This window comes from Scylla paramamosain, chromosome 19, assembly GCF_035594125.1.
Source record: "Scylla paramamosain isolate STU-SP2022 chromosome 19, ASM3559412v1, whole genome shotgun sequence".
In the NCBI taxonomy this organism is placed as follows: domain Eukaryota; kingdom Metazoa; phylum Arthropoda; class Malacostraca; order Decapoda; family Portunidae; genus Scylla; species Scylla paramamosain.
In genome coordinates this window covers 20,203,194-20,225,583 of record NC_087169.1, presented here as the reverse complement: position 1 = coordinate 20,225,583, position 22,390 = coordinate 20,203,194, and the positions used below count along the sequence as shown (strand labels likewise).

Sequence of the window (22,390 nt, the reverse complement as noted above, 5' to 3'; positions counted from 1 at the left end):
CATTTCCAGACGGCGGCAGGGTGTTGTGGGGCCTGGCAGGATTGCATCATTCCCCCAGATCAGCTGTTCACTTCAGTATTTTATTTGCATCATTGTCCCAGATCAGCTGTTCACTTAAGTATTTGGGTATTATGAAAATATCCGGTAAATCTTAGCAATAGCGGCTCCTTGCGCCTGTTGCTGTCCCTCTCCAGGACAAGCACGCTCGGGCACCTGGTGGCAGAGCGGGGTTTTAGGGTGGGGGTTTTTAGGGTGGGGGAGGCCTAAATAGCCCAGGTTTTTAGGGTGGGGGAGGCCTAAATAGCCCAGGTTTGGGAAACAGTTTTGTGAAAACACCGCTTTTGGAGAAAAAAAGAAAACCCCAAAAAATATTAAGGTAACAGGGAATATCCAGCTCCCATACCCCTGCAACGCTATCCTAACCTTTTGAAGTTACTAATCTTGCTAATTGGGGAATCTCCACACCCATAACCATCACTACGCTATCCTAAGCAGTAAAATTGCAGTTTCATACAATACATCCTCCTGTTTCTCCTCTATCCCCAACAAGCCTAGGGACCTCTTAGCCTGGTCATCCCCAGTAAAAAAAGGAGCACATACGTACATACATACATAGACAATACCACATACAGCAAATACACAAACATCCAACACCATTTTTTCAGGTTACCTTCTGCCATGGGGTTCGGTGCAGCGGCAGCAGGTATCGGCCTGTACTTCACTGAATGGAAATTGATCAACCAGTATATTCCCTTCTATGGCGGCCGCTACAAGGAGCAGGAGCAGGAGGAGGAGTAGAGATGGAGGCTGGACTGTAAACTGTTAACTAATTCTGCAGGTTTGTGTTGCATCTGTAATGATGATAATGGCAGGTCTTTTGTCCTTCATTGACTAAAAAAACTGTCTAGTTTAGCATCTTGAGAATTGTTGTTTTGTTTTTATTTATTTCTATGTATTTTTTTGTTTGTTTTCCTTAACACCTGTGTAATGATATAAAAGTTCATGAATTTCTGGTGTCTAGCTGGATTTATATGCCTGTAACTGATGTAGTGATGCTTTGTTCTAAGTATACAAGGGTAAATAAGTCTAAACATATTGACCACCTGAATCGAAGTCGCATTTAGTTGTTTTCTGAAGATTGTGGTGATGGGATTTAAAGGATGCAAGCTGGGCTCCTTTGATTATTTCTGACCCAATCTTTTTCTTTTTCTTTGTACAGAATCGGCTCATCATCATCATGTCTGGTCTAGAAAATTGTACATTTCCATGTGGTGTATGTGCATATGTATAAAGTCATCAGTTAAGTTAATAAAATATTTCATATAAACACCTAGTAACACTTCCATCCTTCACAATGTCGCTCTCTCAGCAGCAGCTTGTTGTACATACTTGTTTGCTCCTCAGCATTAGTACACACGGTTCTCCCAGCCAAGTGTTCACAATGCCTTCAGATGTTGCTGTACAGGATTTCAGAAATATTTGCATTAGGTTTGAAACATTCTCTTTCTGTTCACATTTATTGTCTGTCACTGGAAGTAAATACAGGAACTGAAGATTTCTCCTTATCTTTCATTTACTTCATTATACCTTAGTAAAAAATTTTCTTTCTAACACTTTTTAAATGAAGAAATTGTCAATGTAGAAAATGCACCTTTTCATTTTGTATTTAAAACTGGCATATACTTTCAGTCCCAGGATGAATGTATTGCTGAACTCAAGTATCATAATTATGAACTTAATATATATATGGGGAAAATAAATTAATATAAAATAAATATATTATAAATTTAATTAAAACAACATTACACAAAGAAAATCCCTTATGTTAATCATGTAAAAATATTATTTAAGTTCTCCATAAATTAGGTAATGTCAAGCAGATGCCTCGTATAACAGAGGTACTCCACATCGTGTAATGGCAAGTCACTAGAAAACCACACTTGTCTTAAAACCATTAAGTAACAGTACATCAAGCAAGCCAGGACACACACACACACACACACACACACACACACGCATGCATGCACGCACGCACGCACACACATGCACACACACACACACACACACACACACACACACAGAGAGAGAGAGAGGGACGAGTCGGCAACTACTTAATCCTGGCCATGCCGAGACCAGCCAGCAGTGCCTGAGTCAGCTGGGAACGCGAGTCAGGGATCTTGTCCTGCTCCGCCTCCCCCTGGTCTTCCTGCGCCTCATCTGCCAACTCAACACTCCCCTCCGTCACCTCGTCCTCATCCTCCTCCTCCCCAGCCCTGAGGAGTGTGGTCACCAGGCCCTCTTGGGGTGCAGTCGGGTCACAGCGGGATCGGTTCAAGTCCTCGCCCTCTGACGCCTGGCGGATGCGACCTGTGGTGCTCCACACCCTGCGGCTCGGCACCACCAGGCTGCTGCTGCTCATGATGCTGCCTCTGGTGGGCCAAGGACAACTTGTTACTCATGTCCTGCTATCCCTTCACTTCCTTGCCTCTCTCTTGGTGACTTGCTTGTATGATTCATTACTGAACTTCATTTGTTTTGGTGATGGATATTAATTATTGGTGCTTACATGTCATCTATGTGCTTTTAATTTCTTGATCCAGAAATTCAAAACCTCTGTTAATTACCTTTATCTGATAACATCAAATGAGTATACCTCAACTTTAAAGAATGGAAAAAGAGAACAGCAATAACTGTATCTCAAAACTTTGAGAGGAAAACTTTTATTACAGTTCCTACAAGTTTAAAGTCTGAAATGTCTCAGACAGTGATTTCCCTGACCATCATTATCTTTCATGCATCAGTTCCCAGTGAGGAGGCCCTGCAAGGGATGCCTGCCACCTGGCAAACTGTTGATACATGGCTATCAACATCAACTACTTGTACATGACTATCCAGATAAACTGCTGATAGCTGACTCTCCCCATGCCACACCACACCCGGCTTTCACTGCCTACAAGTCAGCCTGCTGGGTGTGGCAAGCCACTCACCTGTTAGGAAGCAGGTTGCTGCCGTGACTAGTGAAGGTGAGACTGATGCTGCTGGACGAGTGGGCGTCCTCAGAGCCAGTGCTGGTGGTGGCGGCCGTGGTGCCACTCCCCCACTGGGCATCAGGACCATCCTGTGTGGTGTGGCTTGGGGCATCAGTGAAGGGCTTGTAGGGGGCAGCACCATTCTCCAGACTCTCCACCACATAGCTATCCAAGAAGCTGAGGGTGAGGTCTAGAGGCATTCTTTGGTTCAGGATGTCTTCTTGCCTCTGAATGATCTGCAGACTCAGCCTGGGATTGGTCAGCCACCGACAGATTTCACTTGCCTTCTGTTGCAGTGCCACGTCACAGCTCCCACTGGCTGCATAGGGCCCCAAGTAGGACAGGATCTCTGGGCAGACACTTTCGTCATTGAGTCCGATGTTTTTAAGGCACTGGAAGACTGCCATATCACTCTCCCTCAGACTGGTGTCCTTGAGCCTCTCCAGGAAGGTGTCGGTGAAGTACTTGGAAACCTGCCTGGGATCCTTGCCGTAGTGGAGGTTGAGCACTGAGGCCACCAGGATGACAAAGGCTTCTGGCAGGGAGTCATAGCTGAACACTTTCAACAGCAACTCCTGAGAGCCCTCCATACATTCTTGAGAACTCTGATCATTTTGAAACCCTGGGTGCAAAAAAAGTCCTGTTCTTCCATCAACATAAACAGATAAATTTCCTACACTAAAAAGTTATAGTAATTGAAAGATCATGCTTCAACTGGCTCACACATACAAAATATAGGTACTTCCTAAACTGATCACAGAATCCACATGCATGTATAAAATTACCTAATGAGAGCTTGTGAGGTCATTCTGAACAAGTTCCCATCAATGAAAACATATTCTTAGTTAAAGCATAAAAAAAACATATATTTTCTTAGTTCCTAAAATACTCAAGCATCGATGTATACAAAAAGTTATAAACTTGTCTCATTAACAAAACCATCCTGACAAATGAAAGGTGAAAGAGAGACAACAGGCAGAGAAAATGAAGAGTGACATGCACCAGAACAATACCTCTCTCCATGACTTGAATCAGAGCATCTACAAGCCTTCTATCAGGGTCAGGTTTGGCCAAGACGACAGGAGACACTATGCCAACACACCACGCAGCATCCTGGCACTGCTGGCCGATGATGGTTGCCAGCTCCCCTATGATGATCTTCTGAGTAACCTCGTCCTTGATGCGGCCTGAGAACTCCAGCAGGGTGGTGCACACAGCCTGAGTGACAACATGGGTGTAACCACAGATAGACAGGGAAAAGTAGGAACAGACCCTTTGCTAAACAGCACAGAAGTTGTCTTTTGTTCATAAGTACCTGGTAGTTGTATACATTGGCCATGGAACACAGCAGCTTGAGTGTCTTGGCCTGCAGGTTCTGGTCAGAGTGGTAGAGGCAGTCCAGCACAGCCTCCAGGTGGCCGGGGGTGAGCGCCTCCTCCAGCACAGAGAACACATTGGCCAGAGCCTTCAGCCCAACATACTTTAGATCTACATTTGAGCTCTTCAGGAACCTGCCCAGAGAGTTTTTACAAGTTAAATTCAAAGCAAGGTTTCAAAATACATACATTCCAAAGATGTCTCTTCCAAAAAGGCCAGGTAGCCAGGAAAACTTTCACATGCACACTCATTCACACCACTCTCTCAGCCCTTTGGATCCCGATGAAGAAGAGAAAGTACTCCAACCCTCACTTTACAGGGATCAGTCACACAAGAGACAGCAAAAGGAGTGACTAAGCACCTCACACTTTTCAGAGCCTGTAGCTGTATTTTCGTATTACCCTTGCACTGCTAGACAAATACTTTCCTATGTCCGCCTATGACTCTTTAGACACTGATGTGCTAGTCTCTTAAAGTAGTTGTGTAGCAAAGAAATAATAAATGAACCCTCTACTCTTTCTTTTCACAGTGTTCTTAATATTAACAAAGGAAGACCACAGCAATGAAAGGCTTAATAAAAAACATCTAGGATTACTCCAGTGAGGTGGGAAACCTAATACTATCATCAGCAGTCAAAGGGTAAAAATACACACACACACACATATACCTATCACCATCCCCTCATGCACCAACACTCACCCCAGCACCACTCTCAGCACATTGAGGGTGAGTTCGTCATGGTGAGGCAGTGCAGTGACGGTAAACACACACTCCAGCAACACAGCATACAGGGCCATCTCCTTGCCCCCCCACGGCTGCCCCAGGACCTGCTGCACTGCCTCCAGCACCTCCCCTGGCACCTGCCATTCCTTGGAGGAAAGCTGCTGCAACACCCTGGACAGGACGAGTGTAGGGTTAAAAATTACACACCCAATAACAACACCATGGAGAGGACAAGATTAAAAAGTAGAAGGTAGAAACTATTGAAGTAGTCCTACATTACCTTAGCATTTGTATCTGCACGAAGGGAGCAGGCAGGGCATTCACTTGGTAGTCCTTGGGCAGCGCACCGTTGAGAGACTGCACAAGGAGGTGAGATGCACTCCTCCCAAGCTGGTCTTGTAAAGCTGCCTTCTGACTACACATCTGAGGAGCAAGCAGTAGAGACAGGGGAAGAAGGAGAAGGAAAATTGATAAACAAAAACAGCACTGAATTCAACTCAAGGAGATACGGAAAGACAGACACAAAAAACTGTCTTCTCCTTTTGCCATTTCCCTGAAGTGAGGGGTTGGCACCATGTATGAGTCTCCTCCAGTTGTTTCTGTCTTATATCTTCCTCTGACTCCCATCCTTTGCAGTTCTAAGATGATTCCATTCCTCCATCTCACTCCGTCTTTCCCCTCAATCTTCTTCCATCAACTAGTTTTCTCCAGACTCTTTTAATCTGTTCCTGGTCTTTTCTTCTTCCTACGTGACCAAACCAGAAAATGATAACGTCTCAGAGTCCCACCTTGAACACTTTGGCCAGGGAGGACACTGCAGCGAGGGCCACTGCCGGGTCCTGGTCTGTGAGGAGGTGCAGCAGATGAGGCACCTGATCCCCTGCCAACTCCTGCAGCTCCTGGCCACACCTGACAGCTGCCACACCCACCATGGCTGCTGCACGCCTCCTTATGTACACCTGAAACACCACTCATATAACACACTGCAATATTTTTCTCCTTCCTAGCTTAATCCCTATTTGGGATCACTGTTTCTAATGAGTCTTTTCCAGATGTTTTTATCTTGAGACATTCTTTCATCTAACTCTTCCACCTGATCCTAGGTCTTCCTCTTCTTCTTATGTCTATTTATCATTATATATGACACCTGCTCCTAAAGACTCCTCTTAAAGGGAAGACATCTGGCTATCATCCCATATGTATGGACATATGGGTAGCAAGTGACTAACAATGACGAGTCCAGTACTTGCTGACCACCACAAATACCACACAGGCATCACCACAAGAAATGTTATGTCCCCTGTACCTGCTGGTGGGCAAGGCAGTGAGTGAGGGCGAGGATGACACTTGGGGTGAGGTCTGGGGTGAGCACGGTGGGCAGGGAGGCAAGGGAGGCTGCCACGTGTAGGGCATTGGGGGCCGCGAGGTCACGCTGGATTGTGTTGACTAGAAGTAGTGTGAGCTCTGACCCGGGCCCCAGGGACTGACTCACAAACAGGTACCCTACGTGATACCAAGCAAAGACCAATGTTAGACTGGCAGTGCTGGATTAGTGACAGTATATGAAGTCAATGCTTATATTGCTTAATCTGTGATTCTGTAAGGAAGAACCTTGTGAATATTCTAATGATTATCTGAAATGTTGATGTTTTTGTGATCATAAGAAAATTCTATCATGAACTATACACATTTTTACTGTATAAATGAATCAACAAAAAATACTTAACAAATCAAATCATACAACTTCCTACACATATTTCAAGATGACAGATGGACACAAACCTATTTTCTTTTGGTGTATGTTTGTGCTCTGTGTCAGCTTGATGGCATGGATGTGGAGGCTGGGCAGGGAGTAGCCACGTGCCGCCACCACCAGGGCGCGGCACAGCACATCCGCCACCACCGCACCGCTCACACCAGGGGAGGAGAGGAGCTTCACCCATTCACGGCTCTCACGCTCCACACAGTGCTCCTCCTCCTGCAGATATGTAAGATGTAATAAGAAAGAAGAAATTTAGTTGGGGCGGTACGTTTGTTGTGTCCTGCAGGTGACCAAATAAACCACAGCTCCCAACACCAAACAAGATCCAGAACTAAGGATTTCAATCTCACATTCTGCACAGAGCTCCTCCTCCTCCAGATAGTTATGTGAGTTGTAATGAAAGAAGACTTGTATTTATATCAGGATGGTTTATTTGCTATGCCCAGAGGATTATCAAGAAAATGACAGCTGCCAGCACCAATAAAATCCAGAACTAAGGAATTCAATCAAATAATGGAAACTGATTGACTGATTGGCACTGCAAAACAGAATCATTTAATGGAATTTTATTTAACACTGATATTCTGTAGCTCATTCATTCATCTAGAATAAGTAACAAACAATCCTCTCTGCCTGACCTGCTTTGATATCCTTTGTGCAGCCTGAAGCTTCTCAACAAAGTGGATGAGGCCGAGGGAGACATTCTTGAGGCCAGGCAGGGCGGCCGCACCCTGCCTGGCCACGCCACCGCTGCCGCTGCTGCTGGCCCCAAACACACTGTGCACCAGGCCACTCAGGGTCTTCTCCAGCACACCAGACATCTCTACATAGTCCTCAGGCTACCTCCACACATTTCTGAAACACGTGTATGATTAGGAAAGCATTATTTGTCTGAACTGAGAGAGAGGCGGGAGGAGGGAGGCAGCAGCCAATCAGAAGTTAACTGTGCGTGACGTCACCACAGAGGATGGGGCCAACCTCCAAGGGACATTATCCTTTAGTGAATATGCCCAGCTTGGCAGTATCCTTGATCACCCAGTGTGGTAACACTGCTGCACAAATGCATCACCAGCCTTATACTGGCAGGCTGTGGTTTATCCCCAACTTGGACCATTCCCTACTCAGACCACAAGATACCAACTCTGACCACGATAGTGAACCAACTCAGACCACACCTAGATATCAATAAGTACTTGTATGTTTAATTTCCATAATGTACTATTAAACCGGGAAAACTGCACAGAAAGCTGTAATCTCACCTGTCAGGGATGCACTGTGTTCAGGCACACCAAACACTTGTTCATGGTGTGCTTACTACAGCACAGAAATTAATCTGGGCTGGACATGAGTGAGAGCGACATGATTCGGATAATTCTTGAGTTTGAATTGGAATAAACAACAGTTCAAGTTTGTAATAAAACTGGCCAGAGTTGGTCATGGACCCCACGTCTCCACTAGTGTCCGAGTTGATACTTCAAAATAGTTTGAGTTGAACCTACCCCAGGCCACGGGCTCAGCCAGCCCAGGACCTCAATTCTCCACGAGTGCAGGGGGACGGAGCTATTGTAAAGAATTACCAATAGCTGTATCATCAAACCGTCGTGCAATGACAAGGCAATGAATAACACTGTGAGATAGATGCCCGTAAATCCCATGTCATCCCTAAACACCTTAGGCCTGGCCACTCCTGAAGGACACGCCCAGCAACTCCCCCACAGCACCACAGCCTGGCACACATTGGCACCCCGGCACCAGTGTACCTTCATAACGCCACTAACCCTCCCGTGACACCTGTATGGCTCACCTGGCACCTGTAAGGCTCACCTGGCACTGCCGCAACTCTTCTGACACACCTGAGGGTCATGTAAACAAACCAATAGTCTTGCCAATTCAACTTTCACTCACCTTACACTAAATATCAACTTATTTCATGTCAAATCACTAGGAACGCTTTAATAAATAAGATTATATTTTATTTAAACGTGAACTTATATGTATGTTTTGGTGTTAAAGCAAAATGACACGAAACAATGGACAGTACTGATATGGAATCATGATAAAATTGCCTTGGCAACACTGCACAATAATATCCACATAGCACATCTACTTTACTTTAAAACCAAACTGGCCTGCAGGGAGCCACTGAGTCACATGAAACGGCACCATATAATTACAACAACCATCAGAAACCAATCAGCTTTCAACTTTTCTTTTTCCTTCCCATTTTTAAAAACTAATTGACTGCATGCATATATTTTGCGGGACATGCTGGGAGTGGACAAGAGGGGAGATGCAAGGGGGACGAGCACCAATGAGAAAGGAGTGCTAGAAGAAGACTGGCAGTGATTGGCTCCCTCGTGGCACTGCGGGTGAAGTCGTGAGGTTCAGGTGACGGCCGCGCGCAAGAGGCCAGCTGACTACCACCACCATCACCTCTTTCCCGTCTGATACGTGTGGAAAATCGAAAATTAATGACAAACTAACCCATTCACCCCATTGGCCGCAGTGACCTGCATACGAGCGAGGATAAAGACTTGCTATAACACGACGAGAGACGGATTAAAGACGTAATAAGCCTAGAAAAGAGACAGAATCCGCTGTAGCGAGTCCTTCCTGCTATTTCGCCCTCCCAAAACTACCTATTTCTCCGTCATGGCCGCCAGCAACGAAGCGTAAGTAACCTCTGGACTGCACTATCACCTCCCTGGACCTTGGCTACGGTATTAGCTGGTGTTCGAATCTCAAACCCGAACGGGGAAATGTTTAATGGATGCGTGTGAAAATCTATGGACGATGCGATGCTAATTTCAATCTTCGCAGTTTGTGTTTCCGCGTTTCCGCTGGTGTTTTGTGGGTATTTCGTGGTGTCAGGGGATGGTTTGGGTGTTTTGTGTGTGGAAGTGAGGTATGTGAGGCACTGAGGTGTTGAGGGAGGAAGAAGAAGGGTAGGGAAGGAGGGAGAGGTAGGGGTGGGAGTGTTGGTGAAGGTATACCAAGACGGAAATAAAGATTCACAGAGAAATTAGTTTTAGATTATTTTGGTGGCTCTTCTTATGTTCCTGTTTTGCTCTATTTGCGTCATATGTTGGCTTATGTATTCTTGGTATTGTATGAGTGAAATATAATTGTTTAGATAAGAATTTGACTGCCATTACTGATAACTTAATTTCTTCCTTTTTGTTGCCCCATGCCATTGTCCCTATTACATAAAAACAGTGAAAGTATTCAAAGGGTTAAGAAATAGAGGTCATACATTAAAACTCCTCAAAAGTAAGAATGTGTTATTAATAGTTATGTAAATCCAAGAGTGTGTAAAGGATTGAGAATAAAGATCACATAAACTTAGGCTCCTCAGAAAGAATGGATTAGGAATAGTTATGTAAATTCACTGCCAGGGAAGGCATATTTCATCTTAAGTGGTAATGCTAAATATCCGGAGAATGAGTAAGCATCCATTGTTCTTATTTTATTTTATTTTTTATGATGTAAGAGGGGCACTGGCCAGAGGGAACAAAAATTACATAAAAAAAGGCCCACTGAGGTGCCAGAAGGATGAATCTAAATTAACTAACTAAACTCTCCTTTCCCTTCACTGACCAACCTCATCAATCAGCCTTTAACTTTACCTGACATGGTTAGGGAATTGAGAGGTAATCCTTGTACTTGCGTGAACCCTTATCAGCGCGGCATAGTTAGGGAGTAGATAGAGAATCCTTACGTATCAGGGGTACACTACTTGCATGCTTAACTCGTATCAGTCTGTAAGGATTTTGAAACATACAGACCTTCAAAGTTACATTAAAGGGGACCAGTCAGGAAAAAAAAACTGAGGTAGAGGAGGAAATTGAAGCACCGCATACCTGTTAAAGGGAAAGAGGCATTGCAGTGGTTATTTTTGTGTAAGAAAAGCAAACTTACCAGACTTACACTGGTGATGGTCTGTGTGAATCTGTGCATTTTGAAGCCCAGGAAATAATCATTCATATAAATTTTCTCTCTCTCTCTCTCTCTCTCTCTCTCTCTCTCTCTCTCTCTCTCTCTCTCTCTCTCTCTCTCTCTCTCTCTCTCTCTCTCTCTCTCTCTCTCTCTCTCTCTCTCTCTCTCTCTCTCTCTCTCTCTCTCTCTCTCTCTCTCTCTCTTGATATAATGATTTCTGCATATGGGTAATTATGAACCTACTTATTAATTTGTTGTGTTTCCAGCATCACTGAGGAGATTGAGGCGCTGCAGGCCATCATGCTGGACGAGGTCATGGTGCTCCAAGGGGATGGGTCTGTACCTCTTCCTAAGTCAGTTAGGTTAGGTTAGGTTAGGTGATGATGTTCCAGTGGGATGGGTGTGTACCTTCACCTCAGTCAGTAGAGTCAGGCCACACCTCACATATTGGGGAGTCAGGGAACAGCACCATCTTCACATATGGTACTGTTGAATTAGGACCTTTTGTGTGTTTTTACATTTCTACCTCTTTTTCTTATCGTGTGATGGGCTGGATGTCAAAATATGGGAGAAATAAATAAATAAGTGTTCATGCATTCAAAATAAGGGGAAATATAAAAGTGAAAAAAATAGAATTAAAAGATAATGAATCACACTGCAATGTCTTTTTTATGTATAGGAATGATTGAAAGTGAGAAAATGATAATAATAAAGTTTGCCTCTCGTTTCTGCCTTCACACCCCTGCAGAGGAGTGCCAACAGGGGTGGAGGTGGTGGTGGTGCCAGCTACAGCCCAAAATGTCAAAGAACAGCATGTGCGTGTCACTCTGGTCATCTCGCTGCCCCCTGAGTACCCTGATGCATCACCCAGCATCACCCTGAGGTACTGCTGTTACTGAGTGCTCCATCTTACCCAGAATGTTCCTTAGCTGCTGTTTCTGCTAACTTCTCTGCCAGTAGATACTCTTGAAATTATTTACTTTTCTTGGCATAGACATCCTGCATGTTCTGTTTCGGTCATGCGATCAGTTGATTCTGTATCTTTTATCTTTCTATGAAGGACACTGACAAAAAGCATCAAAATTTATATAAAAAAAAGCCCACTGAGATGCCAATCCCCAAGAAGAGCCAAAAAGGATAAACCAGATCTAGAGGAGTGTCTTGAAGGGGGAATACAGAAGGAAGCAGAGAGTTCACATTACCAGTGCCTGACTCTTATGTTGCACATCCCTTTCAGAAACCCTCGTGGTGTGGATGACGATGTGCTGGAGAAGATCCACCAGGAGAGTCGTCAGCGGTGTGAGGAGTACCTGGGCTGTCCTGTCATCTATGAGTTGATAGAGGTGAGACACCACTGACACCACTGAGCAACACACCAGTGACTCACGTGAATTGTAACCACACACTAGGAAGCCTTCACATTGTTGCCAGTGATGCTGCACACTTCATATGATGCACTTTTGGGAGAATGCTGTGATGTATTTATAGTCTACTGTCTGACAGGATGGAAGGTTGAAGTTATCTTACATTTGCCTGGCAGTTCACATTCTACTGATAATATTAATATGTTAGCAGTAGTTTATTAGGTATTATTTATTGGTGAAGGGAAGGTGAAAGATATCGGATGTTTGGCAGTTAATATCATATGTTGATTAAAGACAATTTGATGGTAGTGGTGATTCATGATACTGTAATGTGACTCCAGGTGGTGCGTGACAACCTGACTGCCAACAACACCCCAAGCTGCCCATGTGCCATCTGCCTGTACCACTTCACTGACACGGACACCTTCACCAAGACTCAGTGCTTCCACTACTTCCACTCCTACTGCCTTGGAAGGTGGGTGGATCTGTTCTCAGTCTTTGTGCTTATGAGGTGAAATGTGTGGCTTGATATTTCTGTCTTCATCTTATATTAATTTTCATATTTAGTGGTGGTGATTATGATGATCCTGTTATGTAAGTTAAGGAAATTTTAAGAATTTTACATATTAATTTGTTACTTTTAGCAGGTTTTTAAGTATGAAAACTTTTCTTAATACTAGTGTGTGTTTTATGATGAAACATGATCTGTGTTTTATAAAAAATGAGATAGAATAGGATGTGAATGCACAAAGATAAACCTAACCTAACCATATAATCATAAATTCAGTTGGAGCATAAAGAAGCAGAACAAGATTAAATAAAGGTTCAGTATTTACCATCACAACAGAGAATTAAATGGAAGAAGCATATCTTTGCTCATCTGATTGTTGTATTGACAGGTACATTGCAAACTGTGAGGAAGAGGCTGCTGCAGAGGAGGAGCAGCCGCAGCCCGCATGGATGGCCCGGGAGAAGAAGCAGCTCATGTGTCCTGTGTGTCGTGATCCCATTCAGAAGGAGGTAGGAGACCTTGTGTTGCACCTCTACTATTTTCAAAAGTTTCAAGTTGAAATTACACAGGTTTTTAAGTATTTTTGAGGTTTAAGTGACAGATTAATGAGATTTCTCTTAGTGCTTAAAAGGAGAAACAGTCTTGAAAACCTGGCTGATCATCTCTGTGGCCTTTGAAAATAGCGACACACACACGCACACACACACATACACACAATCTCACATATCCACAGAGCTTCTTTCATTTCCTATTAGAAATCTTTTTTCTTAAGAATGTCATTCCACAAATGAGATTAATGATGAGTGTCAAAGATATTTTCATAATCATTTAGAGATTGTACTGTATTGTCTAACCTGCCTTTATATTTTCCAAGTATGTATTGGCTGAAGCAGCCTTTCTGCATTGCTGTTACCAGTAGTGCTATATCATAATCTCATCACTGCCTTGGTAGCTTCCACAGCACCTAGCAGGCATTGTGTCTGTGTGCAGCATTGGGCAAGCATCAACCCAATGCATCAACATATAAGTAATGGGATTATTTTCCTGTAAAGCTCAACAGTGAGGACTTGCTGCTGGCTGCCCCACCTGAGGAAGAGGAGAACACCATGGAGTTCCGAGCAGATGACCCAACCCTGGTGGCTCTACAGCAGAAGATGGCACAGCTGTACCTCAAGCAGAAGGAAAAGGGAGGCATCATTGACTTAGAGGAAGAGAAGAACAAGTTTCTGTTGTCATCTAATAGGGTAATGTTGTGTGTTGTAGTGAGTAAAATCCTGGAGGAAGAACAAGGTTGTGCTGTATTGTAGGAGAGTAACACTGTTTTGTGAAAAGTAAGACCTTTTGGTGCTGCAGAGTGAAGAAAACAAGTTGCTGTTTCCTTTGGAGGGTGCAACTATAGTTTGTTCTCTAAGAAAAAGAAAGACAAATAGTTGATGGTAATAAATGGTGAATATTCACATATTGAAAGAAAAATAAGACATGAATTCATGCATGTTTCACAAGGTTATCTCCCTGCAGAAACCCTCAGATAGGGGAAGGAAGATTTGAAAGTTTCTAGCTGATCTATGTAGACTGACACGTTTATCAATATGACAGGTTCACTGTTAATACTTCATTAGTGTTGTATTGCCTGTTTTTTCCCAGGTGGACTTCTATGAGGGCTTTGGGGGCAGCCTGGAGGAGGAGGCGAGTCTCAGCCTTCCAGACTCCCCCGTGGAGGCCCCGGTGGAGGACCAGCCGCCCATTGCCCCTGCCCCTCCCGCTGCCCGGCGAGGCAGCCGCCCCACCCAGCCCCGACACCAGGGGCACAAGACACAGGGAGGCTACGGCCGGCAGCCCTGGAGGAACACAGACCATGGGGGTGATGGGCGGCACTGGGCTAGCAACCGAGGAGGCCGAGGCAACAGTGGGGGCCGGGGGCGGGGTGCCGGACGGGGAGGAACGCACGGGTCCTCCAGGATCATCCCTGAACACAAAGAGTACAGCACTACAGGTCTGAAGAACTCCTGCATGATAGACAACAACCTGGGCAGCAAGAGCCATGGCCGCCACGATGAAGGCAAATATGAGAATGGCAGTATCTACCATCATGGTGACAACAGGGCTGAGGTGTGCTTTGGGGCACGTGGTGGGGGAGGCAGCGGGGGCAGCAAGAGGGGTTCCAAGGGGCCTGGCAGCAGGCAGCGGTATGGTCCTGGCAGGGGCAGGGGCCGTGGGCCTCCCGCCAACTTCACCCCATCAGCCCAGCGTCACTCTGCTCAAGACTGGAGTTGACGAATGTGGCTTGCAGGGTTTTGGCCGCCCTGTCTCCTCCTCTCTGCCCTCTCTCTCCTCGTCTGTGTACCAAGTATTACCATAATGATGTATTTAACCCTCAAGTATTCAGTATATTCAACTTCCAAAAGAGATGGGTGTTGTAGAAGTAGTTACAATGATCAGCTTACTCACCGTAGCGCCATAGATGAGTGTGTTGGCCGTGCGTCATCCCCCCCTCGTGCATCCCCCAGACCCCCCAACTCGGTGTATAGCAATAGCATTACGTGTCCCTTGGCCGTAAGATATTCCTCTAGGTGTACCACTAGCAAAATCAAGATTTTCATAGAAATTTTAAACTCACAACTTTGACAGAGAATTAATGTCCTCTGTACTCTCCCAACTATGAGGGGAGACAACAAATTAAAGACAGCAAATCTGATGAGAATCAAAGTCCTGCATAATATAAACACTAGGAGAAGATGCAGAAGCTGGCAGTGTGTGGCAGACAGTGGCACACCCTGCTGTCCTTGGGTTCTTTTGGGGAAAGATTTTGTATTTGAGTTCTTCACAAAGTTTATTTTTTATATGCACAAAATATTTACTTTGTATAGTAATAGTTTGTTTTTAATCTATTTTAGATGATCAAAAGTTAGTTTTACATTTTAGTCTGTGATGAGAATTGTTATGAGTTTAATTGAGGGTGAATGGAAAGGGATGCTTGTAACTACTCTTTTCTAAATATGTATCATCTCAAACACAACACAAGGCAGACTTCCGTGGTAACACTCGGCAACCTTCTTGGGTCGAGGGTGAGGGGGACAGCACCTGGTGGTAGTGGCAGTGCCAGGGGCCAGGCCTCAAGCTGGAGTGCCAAGGACAGACACACACATACACACCAGCCTCATTATCTGGCCAGCAACTTCCTCACCCTGGAAATGAAGAACTGTGCATCAATTGAAGAGGAAGAAACAGAAGATGTGACGGTTTCAGGATTGGTGAAAACTAAATATAACAATAATTAAAGCTGTGATTCACATAATAATTAATGGTGTATGTGTTGGAAATTACTTGACTACTTATAATATATGTAATCGACTTTGATGACCAGTGCCCTGAAGACAGACTGGTTAAGCTGCTTTAATTCACAGCACCACTTAGTACTGACTGTGGTGTAGTGATCCATAGATGTGCTCTGCCTGCCTCATACTCAGTTTGTGGTGTGTCTTGTTGGGGAGGAACAGATTCATGTTGAGACATTTTACAAGAATCTAATTATTAAATCAGCTGATATGACAAACCTACCACTTATGTATGATTGTTTTACATTTGACAGGTATTTTTCAGGGACAAATAAAATGTTTTCTAGTGTAAAGGGCACATTGTTAGTCATATCCATGTACACATTGATAAGTATAAGCCATAAAGTTAGAAAGTCTGAAGCAAGGGAACACTTACTTGAGGGACGACACAAGACAGCCACTTCAGTTCACCCTTTGTGATGATATTATAGGCTAAGCTGAGTGCCATGTTAGCATCTGATGAAGGGAGGGAGAGGATGGGGATATCAGCTTCCTAATACAGTACAATTTATAGCCACTGGAATGACAAACTTAGGGACGGTTGCTGCGGTACCTTTACTCACTTGACTAATATCAGTCATGCACTACAACTTAAGGACTGTTTCATGTCTCCTAGATTTTGATTAGTATGTGGTGGTATTTTCCCGAATGTTGGGCCCATCAGTTTTCTATTACTATCATGTGTTCATTTTATTCTTTATTTGTGTAACAGTGAATAGATGCAGTAATTACTTAACAGGTTATGTACAACATACGGCATGGTTTATACTATATATGTATTGTGATTATTGTTTTCAGATTGTCAGAAAAAGGATTATGTCCATGACTTTGTTGCAGCACAGACAAGAGGGGGAAAAAGTTGTCACCCAGATGACAATGCTAATGTAGTTTTACATAGTAGTAAATAATAAGAATAAACTTGAAACAAAAGTTTTAGTTAGGTACAGAGATCAGCCAGCAAGGCTTTGGTCTTGGTGTGCTGTTGCTGACAAATGTCAAGGTGGCTCTGAGGAAGGTGCTTTCCTCACACACTGCTGGACTTTTAATCCACAACTAAGTAATGAAGTCGTTCACCAAGCTCTGCACCATCATGCAAGCCTTGCTTTATCTTACAAGTTCCTAATTACTTTTCTTAAGTATGTATTTTCTAAGTTATTGCTATTTTCTTGACAATATTTCCACTTCTACAAAGAGCAGTCTGTGGAATAGTTCAAGGTCTGGTGCCACCCGTGGGATTGATTGGACCTTTTATCACTTGGTTTTGTTTACACATTATCTGGCAATTGTGCTGATACAGGTTTGTGCCACTCAAGGTCTTGCCAACGGGTTCGCTGAAGCACGGTGGAAGGAGTGACTCCGACGAGACATTCCCCAAGTGTCACACTCATGGACATTTGCACTTGAACCATATCTTGGAAAGGCTGAAATTTGTGTAGCTATTGTAAACTTTAAAAATCTTAGTTCAACAATAGACTGAACCCTGCATTCCTTTGTGTGCAATCACAGCCCGGTAAATACCTTTTTGAATTATGCTTTGTAGAAATGACACTGATTTGTATTTACTGGGATCAACGTAACACAATAATTGTCTCATACTGTATTAAATGTGAAATATAAATTATCCCTTTCCTACTGGCTACACAGTATTTACTTCCCCTTTTATATTTTCACTGGATGACCAAGTCTTATGAATAAATGTATAAAGAAAATTTTTACTTGTTTTAGGTTTCAGAAAAATTTTAGTTATCTGTACACAGAAACTTTAACTCAATTTTGTTGCCTACTGAACAATCAACTCTGAGGAGCAGAAACAAAGGAACATATCTATTTCATAATACTATAAGAAGTAATGCTTATATTTGACATGTATCATAAATAGTATATGACTGATGTCAATATCAATACCTTCACAAAAATACATTACAATTTAAAAGTTGTACGTACTATGAAACCACAAGAGGTCTCATCTATCTCTCTGCGCCAGCCTGAAGCCTCACAGAGGTGGTGGCTGAGACAAAGTATCTCCATGCACATATCCAAATTAAATACTTTTAGACATAATATTAATGCATATCCATTTTCCGACCAATGTCTAATACCAAAGCGCTTCAACTGAACATTTGCTTTACTATACCAAAGAAAGTATATATATATTTTTATCTTGGTTTTGGGTCCATCATATTGCACATCATCATCATCATCATCATGCCCTTGGACCTCAAGACAGATTTTCATTCCATGTGGTTGGTGTTCAAACCATCACCTGCAAGCTGGTAGTACATCCATCTGTATATACCTACTGGTGCTCCAAGCTCCAAGCCACAACACAAGCAATTGAAGTGACAGCTTGGTGCCACGGACAGATAGGAACCCAAATACGAGTGGCTCTACCACTGCATCTAACAAGCTTGATAGTCTTCACTTAGCAGATGAGCAGTCATGCAGTACAGGTATCACAATATACACTACAATAATTATATCTTACACTACTGTTTCAAAGGCATGTATTAATTTGTTTTGACATGACATGAAGTTACACAGCAAAAATGCAAACCTTTTTTATTGATATATTAAAAATATAACTTGTAAAGTGAATAATGACAAACTAAGCAACACTAGTAACATCTGTATACTCCCTCATTTCATGCCCTCATCATCCTTGTCTAATACCACAGAGGTGCCACTTGTTCCAGTCCTCCCAGAACACAAGGCCTGAGCAGGAAACTCAGTTTGGTATCCACTAGAATGGTGTCATCTATGACAAAGCTTTGGGCTGAAGCCTTGTGCTCTACACATCTGTCTGATGAACAGAGATTGGGTGTTATCTGCTCCATTATGCAGTCACAGTGTTCCAGGTGTTGGCCTGACCCATAACACATTTCCCTCTTCCCTGGGTGAGTAGGACTGGAGGGTGTTAGTCATGAATACATGAATGAATGAAGGAGAAAGTTGTAAAGACTGGCCATTGCCTCCACAGCCTCCTCCCTCCTCAGTCAAAGCTTCCCTCAATGACTGCATCCTTAGGCCACCTTTTCCTCCCTCCTGGTCAATAAGCAACATAACTCCAACATATTACTTGTATTAGGCAGCATGTCAAATTAGATAAACATACTTTCCTCCTTCCTGGGAAAAGTGTGACCTCAGTCAAAAATTATAAAACTAACTTGGTTCTTAAAACACACATCACTTCAATGTCAGGCTAACTTTTACCTTGTGCATTCCTGGAAACACACACACACACACACACACACACACAATACTTTGTGAGTATGCATCAGTACTTTCCACAGTAGAGTTACATGCCATTTCAAAATAAAAACGGTTCAGCACATAAGTGTCACACACACGCACACACACACAAGCATGGGCACACACTATTGCATCATAACAGTCCCTGAATAGAAAGCATGACACTCTCAACTAAGCATACTTGTTCCTCACTTCCTTGTACTCAAAATATCATTCTTGAAATATATCAACTATTAAGAGTCCATAAAGACAGTTGGGATATCTACACACATTAATAAAGTTTCATTCTGGTGTTACTGGTTTTGTGTGAAAGCCACAATGCTTTACATCAATAAAACTAATGTGTCATGCAGTCATGAAGTTTAAATGACAGTTTCTCAAAACCTGTCATGGGGTGTTTTTACACACTGGCATGAAGCTTTGTTTCTTGGCTGAAGAGCAATCACTGATAAAATGACAAGAAGTTATCTATCTCATGTAAATTTGGAAGTAGCCCACTTTTCTCTATTCCAGGTTTCAGCTGAATTAATCAATGCCCATACCATAATGTTGATGTGAAGAGACACTTTCCACACTAATTAATTTCCAAGTCTACTAAACACATCAGTTTTTAAAGGTATCATTTCCTCACTCACAATTTCACCAGTCTTTTTGTTCACTTTTACAATTTTTTTGACATACTTTTTCCCTGCTGTTGAAGACACAGAAGAAGAAGAGGTTGCCGCTGTAACCACAGTCCTTCCCACCGGTTGACTTTTGGATGCTGCTGGTGTTGTCGCCACAGCAGGAGACACCTTTCCCTTCAATGTGCTGACAGCGGATGCTTTGGGCGTCTTGCTTATTATATCCCTGGCAAATATCCCAGCGCTGGAGCAAGCTGCACCTCCAGTACTCTTCTGCACCCCTAGCCTGCTCTTGACACTGGTGGTGGTGTCTGCATTCATGGCCGTGGCTGAGCTTATGGTGCCCAAAGAACTGCTTGACAGCTTCTTAACTGGTGTTGCTTTTTCTGCACTCTCCTTGGAGGTGTACTTCAGAATACCTTGGTACTCCAGTGGCTTCCCTGGGCTCAGGTCGCGTTCTCCAGCACCCGAGTCAGAATCTTCATTGAACACCAAACGACCGAAGACTGAAGAGGACTTCTTGGTGCCATTCTCCGCTGATGGGGATGAGCGGATGACATCTTTCCCATGCATTGTAATGGTTATCTTGGGGTTCTCATTGGTGGTGCTCGTGACAGAGTTATCACCAAGCCTATTAAACACTGAGCTCCTCTTGCTGTTTCCTGAGTCCTCCTCCTCCAAAGGCCTCTTGGTGCCTGAGCTAAGGCGCGAAGAGAGGCTCTGTGAGAGACTTGGGTTGGTGGAGGGAGGTGATGGGGGTGGCCCTTCCTTCCTGACATAATGTTCCAGCATCCTGGTGGCTGGGGTGCTCTTCTTGGGGGCTGGGGCAGGGGGCGGTGTCTCATGCTGGGCAGGGGCAGCTGGTGTGACCTGCAGCACCTTCTGACGGGAGAGCTGGCCAGAGAACACTTTGGCATGCTTAAGGATGGCAATCACGTCCCCCATCACCGTGATCCCCATGTCCTTCAGGTACTCCCGGTTCAGGTCCAGCAGCATATCCGTCTTGATGCGGTTGTCAGTGAAGATGATGGCATAGTTGGTGGCCTCGCCTGCTGGGATGCCAGCCTCGGTAAAGAATTTGAGCCATGTTGAGGTGTCGCTGATGGATGACATTTTGCTCCTCTTTCTGAATAGAGAGAGTCTGAATAGAGAGAGTTTCAATGTCTGAACAGAGAGTTTCAATGTCAAATAATCATTACATATTAAGTAAGTAAAATGTAAAGGTAGTTAGAAGTTTACAAGTTGAAGAAATATTACAGATTACCTATTTATTGTAGGATGTAAACTAGTTTCAACCAGTGCACTTAATCTTTCCCCATCTCTTTCATTACTGTTAACTGGAGAGATGTAAAACTAACTGAATATTATAACTACATGGACTGTATTAGTTGATATTTGAAACAAAATTTGCATTTTCATCAAAGGGTTTGATTTTGTTTTGATTATTTATTTGAAAAAAAAATAAATAAATAAATAAATAAATCATATTTTTGCATAGAAACCTTGAAATATCTAGTTAATCTTCTATTTCACTTTTCCTCATGGTCAATTAGATATATAAAACTAACTGAATACTATAACTACAAGCACTGTATGATCTGAAAGCACAATAAAATGACATACATTTAAACAAACTGCGATTCTCTTGCAGTTTAACACAATTCACACAAGGTACTTCTGATCACGTTCAACTTGCAGATCACATTACTAGGAGCATTTCTACTTGCGTAAACTGCAATTCTACCCAAGACGCAACTCAGCAAACCTAGACCGGTGCAGTGTCTGAGTGAGAAGTGGTCAACCCGCCCTAGCCAAATGAATGAATCTAAATCTAACTTAACCTAACCCCGCCCTCAGATGAAAACGCTAATGTTATTTCAATATCATCCAAATATACGTTTAAAAAAGCAGCAAATCAACAAACCTCAGACCAGTGTAGTGAGTGAGTGGGAAGCGGTCAACCCCCTAGCCCTGCCCCTCCTCACCACCGGGCACTGTCATGGGGGGCTGTTTAGGGTCAGATCAGGCCCTCACGCCGCCCCCTTGGTAACGCCTGGTCAGCACCCCCGTCAAGGCCGCTGCAGGGAGGCCGGGAAGAGGTTATTGAGGCTCCTGGGAGGTTATTCCTGGCCCGCGCCTCGCCGCCATCACAACACTGCATCCGATTCCCTGTCTAACAGCCATTGGCTGTGGCTTCCTTCCATATGTCCTTTTTCTGTGACCTATGTCCTCTTTTCTATGACCCATATTGTCTTATGTCTTTTTTTTCATTATTTATATTGTTTTGTGTACTTTTTCATCATCTCTGTGTCCCTTTTTTGTGACAGATGTCTTTTTTTGTGACCTGTGTCCTTTTTTTGTGACATACTGCTTTGTGTCGCTTTTTGTCATGAATGTCACTTTTTGTGACGTGTCCCTTTCTGCAACTTATAAAGCTCTGTTCCTTTTTATAGCTTCTTTTCCTTTAATCATGTCCCTATT

General features: G+C 43.5%; 3 protein-coding genes and 1 long non-coding RNA gene across 10 annotated transcripts; 2 read left to right on the top strand and 2 right to left on the bottom strand.

Annotated features, from left to right (window-relative positions):
- The first annotated feature begins 800 nt into the window (after window positions 1–800).
- On the top strand, window positions 801–1,558 carry LOC135109851 (uncharacterized). The gene is made up of 2 exons (XR_010272934.1): window positions 801–838; window positions 1,220–1,558. It is a non-coding gene; the product is annotated as an uncharacterized LOC135109851 (long non-coding RNA).
- A 216-nt stretch (window positions 1,559–1,774) lies between these two features.
- LOC135109842 (AP-4 complex subunit epsilon-1-like) lies at window positions 1,775–8,861 on the bottom strand. 3 transcript variants are annotated; one of them, XM_064021594.1, is made up of 11 exons: window positions 8,716–8,861; window positions 7,530–7,746; window positions 6,912–7,107; window positions 6,436–6,632; window positions 5,918–6,088; window positions 5,410–5,552; window positions 5,106–5,300; window positions 4,345–4,540; window positions 4,043–4,247; window positions 2,988–3,651; window positions 1,775–2,429 (listed from the first exon to the last, which is right to left on the bottom strand). In XM_064021594.1, the coding sequence occupies exons 2-11, from the start codon at window positions 7,710–7,712 to the stop codon at window positions 2,108–2,110; spliced, it is 2,472 nt and encodes an 823-aa protein (XP_063877664.1). In that variant the 5' UTR covers window positions 7,713–7,746; window positions 8,716–8,861; the 3' UTR covers window positions 1,775–2,107. The 3 variants fall into 3 exon arrangements, with proteins under 3 accessions (XP_063877664.1, XP_063877665.1, XP_063877666.1); XM_064021595.1 differs by having other exon boundaries at window positions 8,696–8,836; XM_064021596.1 differs by having other exon boundaries at window positions 8,797–8,819.
- A 409-nt stretch (window positions 8,862–9,270) lies between these two features.
- Window positions 9,271–17,676, top strand: LOC135109845 (E3 ubiquitin-protein ligase RNF25-like). Its single transcript, XM_064021601.1, has 8 exons — window positions 9,271–9,563; window positions 11,094–11,162; window positions 11,576–11,710; window positions 12,065–12,170; window positions 12,533–12,666; window positions 13,091–13,211; window positions 13,755–13,946; window positions 14,347–17,676. The coding sequence occupies exons 1-8, from the start codon at window positions 9,544–9,546 to the stop codon at window positions 14,974–14,976; spliced, it is 1,407 nt and encodes a 468-aa protein (XP_063877671.1). The 5' UTR covers window positions 9,271–9,543; the 3' UTR covers window positions 14,977–17,676.
- Window positions 15,507–22,092, bottom strand: LOC135109848 (uncharacterized protein C19orf47-like). Of its 5 annotated transcripts, none has more exons than XM_064021607.1 (3): window positions 21,834–22,092; window positions 19,968–21,050; window positions 15,507–15,887 (listed from the first exon to the last, which is right to left on the bottom strand). In XM_064021607.1, exons 2-3 carry the CDS (start codon window positions 21,020–21,022, stop codon window positions 15,863–15,865), a joined length of 1,080 nt encoding a protein of 359 aa, XP_063877677.1. In that variant the 5' UTR covers window positions 21,023–21,050; window positions 21,834–22,092; the 3' UTR covers window positions 15,507–15,862. The 5 variants fall into 5 exon arrangements, with proteins under 5 accessions (XP_063877677.1, XP_063877678.1, XP_063877676.1 ...); XM_064021608.1 differs by having other exon boundaries at window positions 15,507–15,901; window positions 19,968–21,035; XM_064021606.1 differs by having other exon boundaries at window positions 19,968–21,035; window positions 21,834–22,091.
- Between the last annotated feature and the right edge of the window lie 298 nt (window positions 22,093–22,390).

Excerpts from the sequence above, each read along its gene's own strand:
- LOC135109848 (XM_064021605.1), bottom strand. The coding sequence starts at position 21,022 with ATGTCATCCATCAGCGACACCTCAACATGGCTCAAATTCTTTACCGAG.
- LOC135109842 (XM_064021594.1), bottom strand. The coding sequence starts at position 7,712 with ATGTCTGGTGTGCTGGAGAAGACCCTGAGTGGCCTGGTGCACAGTGTG. Across the intron at positions 6,089-6,435 it reads ACTGCCTTGCCCACCAGCAG|GTGTACATAAGGAGGCGTGC; the intron begins GTACAGGGGACA and ends GTGGTGTTTCAG. Across the intron at positions 5,553-5,917 it reads CCCTGGCCAAAGTGTTCAAG|ATGTGTAGTCAGAAGGCAGC; the intron begins GTGGGACTCTGA and ends CTTGCTCCTCAG.
- LOC135109845 (XM_064021601.1), top strand. The coding sequence starts at position 9,544 with ATGGCCGCCAGCAACGAAGC. Across the intron at positions 11,711-12,064 it reads TCACCCAGCATCACCCTGAG|AAACCCTCGTGGTGTGGATG; the intron begins GTACTGCTGTTA and ends CATCCCTTTCAG. Across the intron at positions 12,171-12,532 it reads TCATCTATGAGTTGATAGAG|GTGGTGCGTGACAACCTGAC; the intron begins GTGAGACACCAC and ends ATGTGACTCCAG.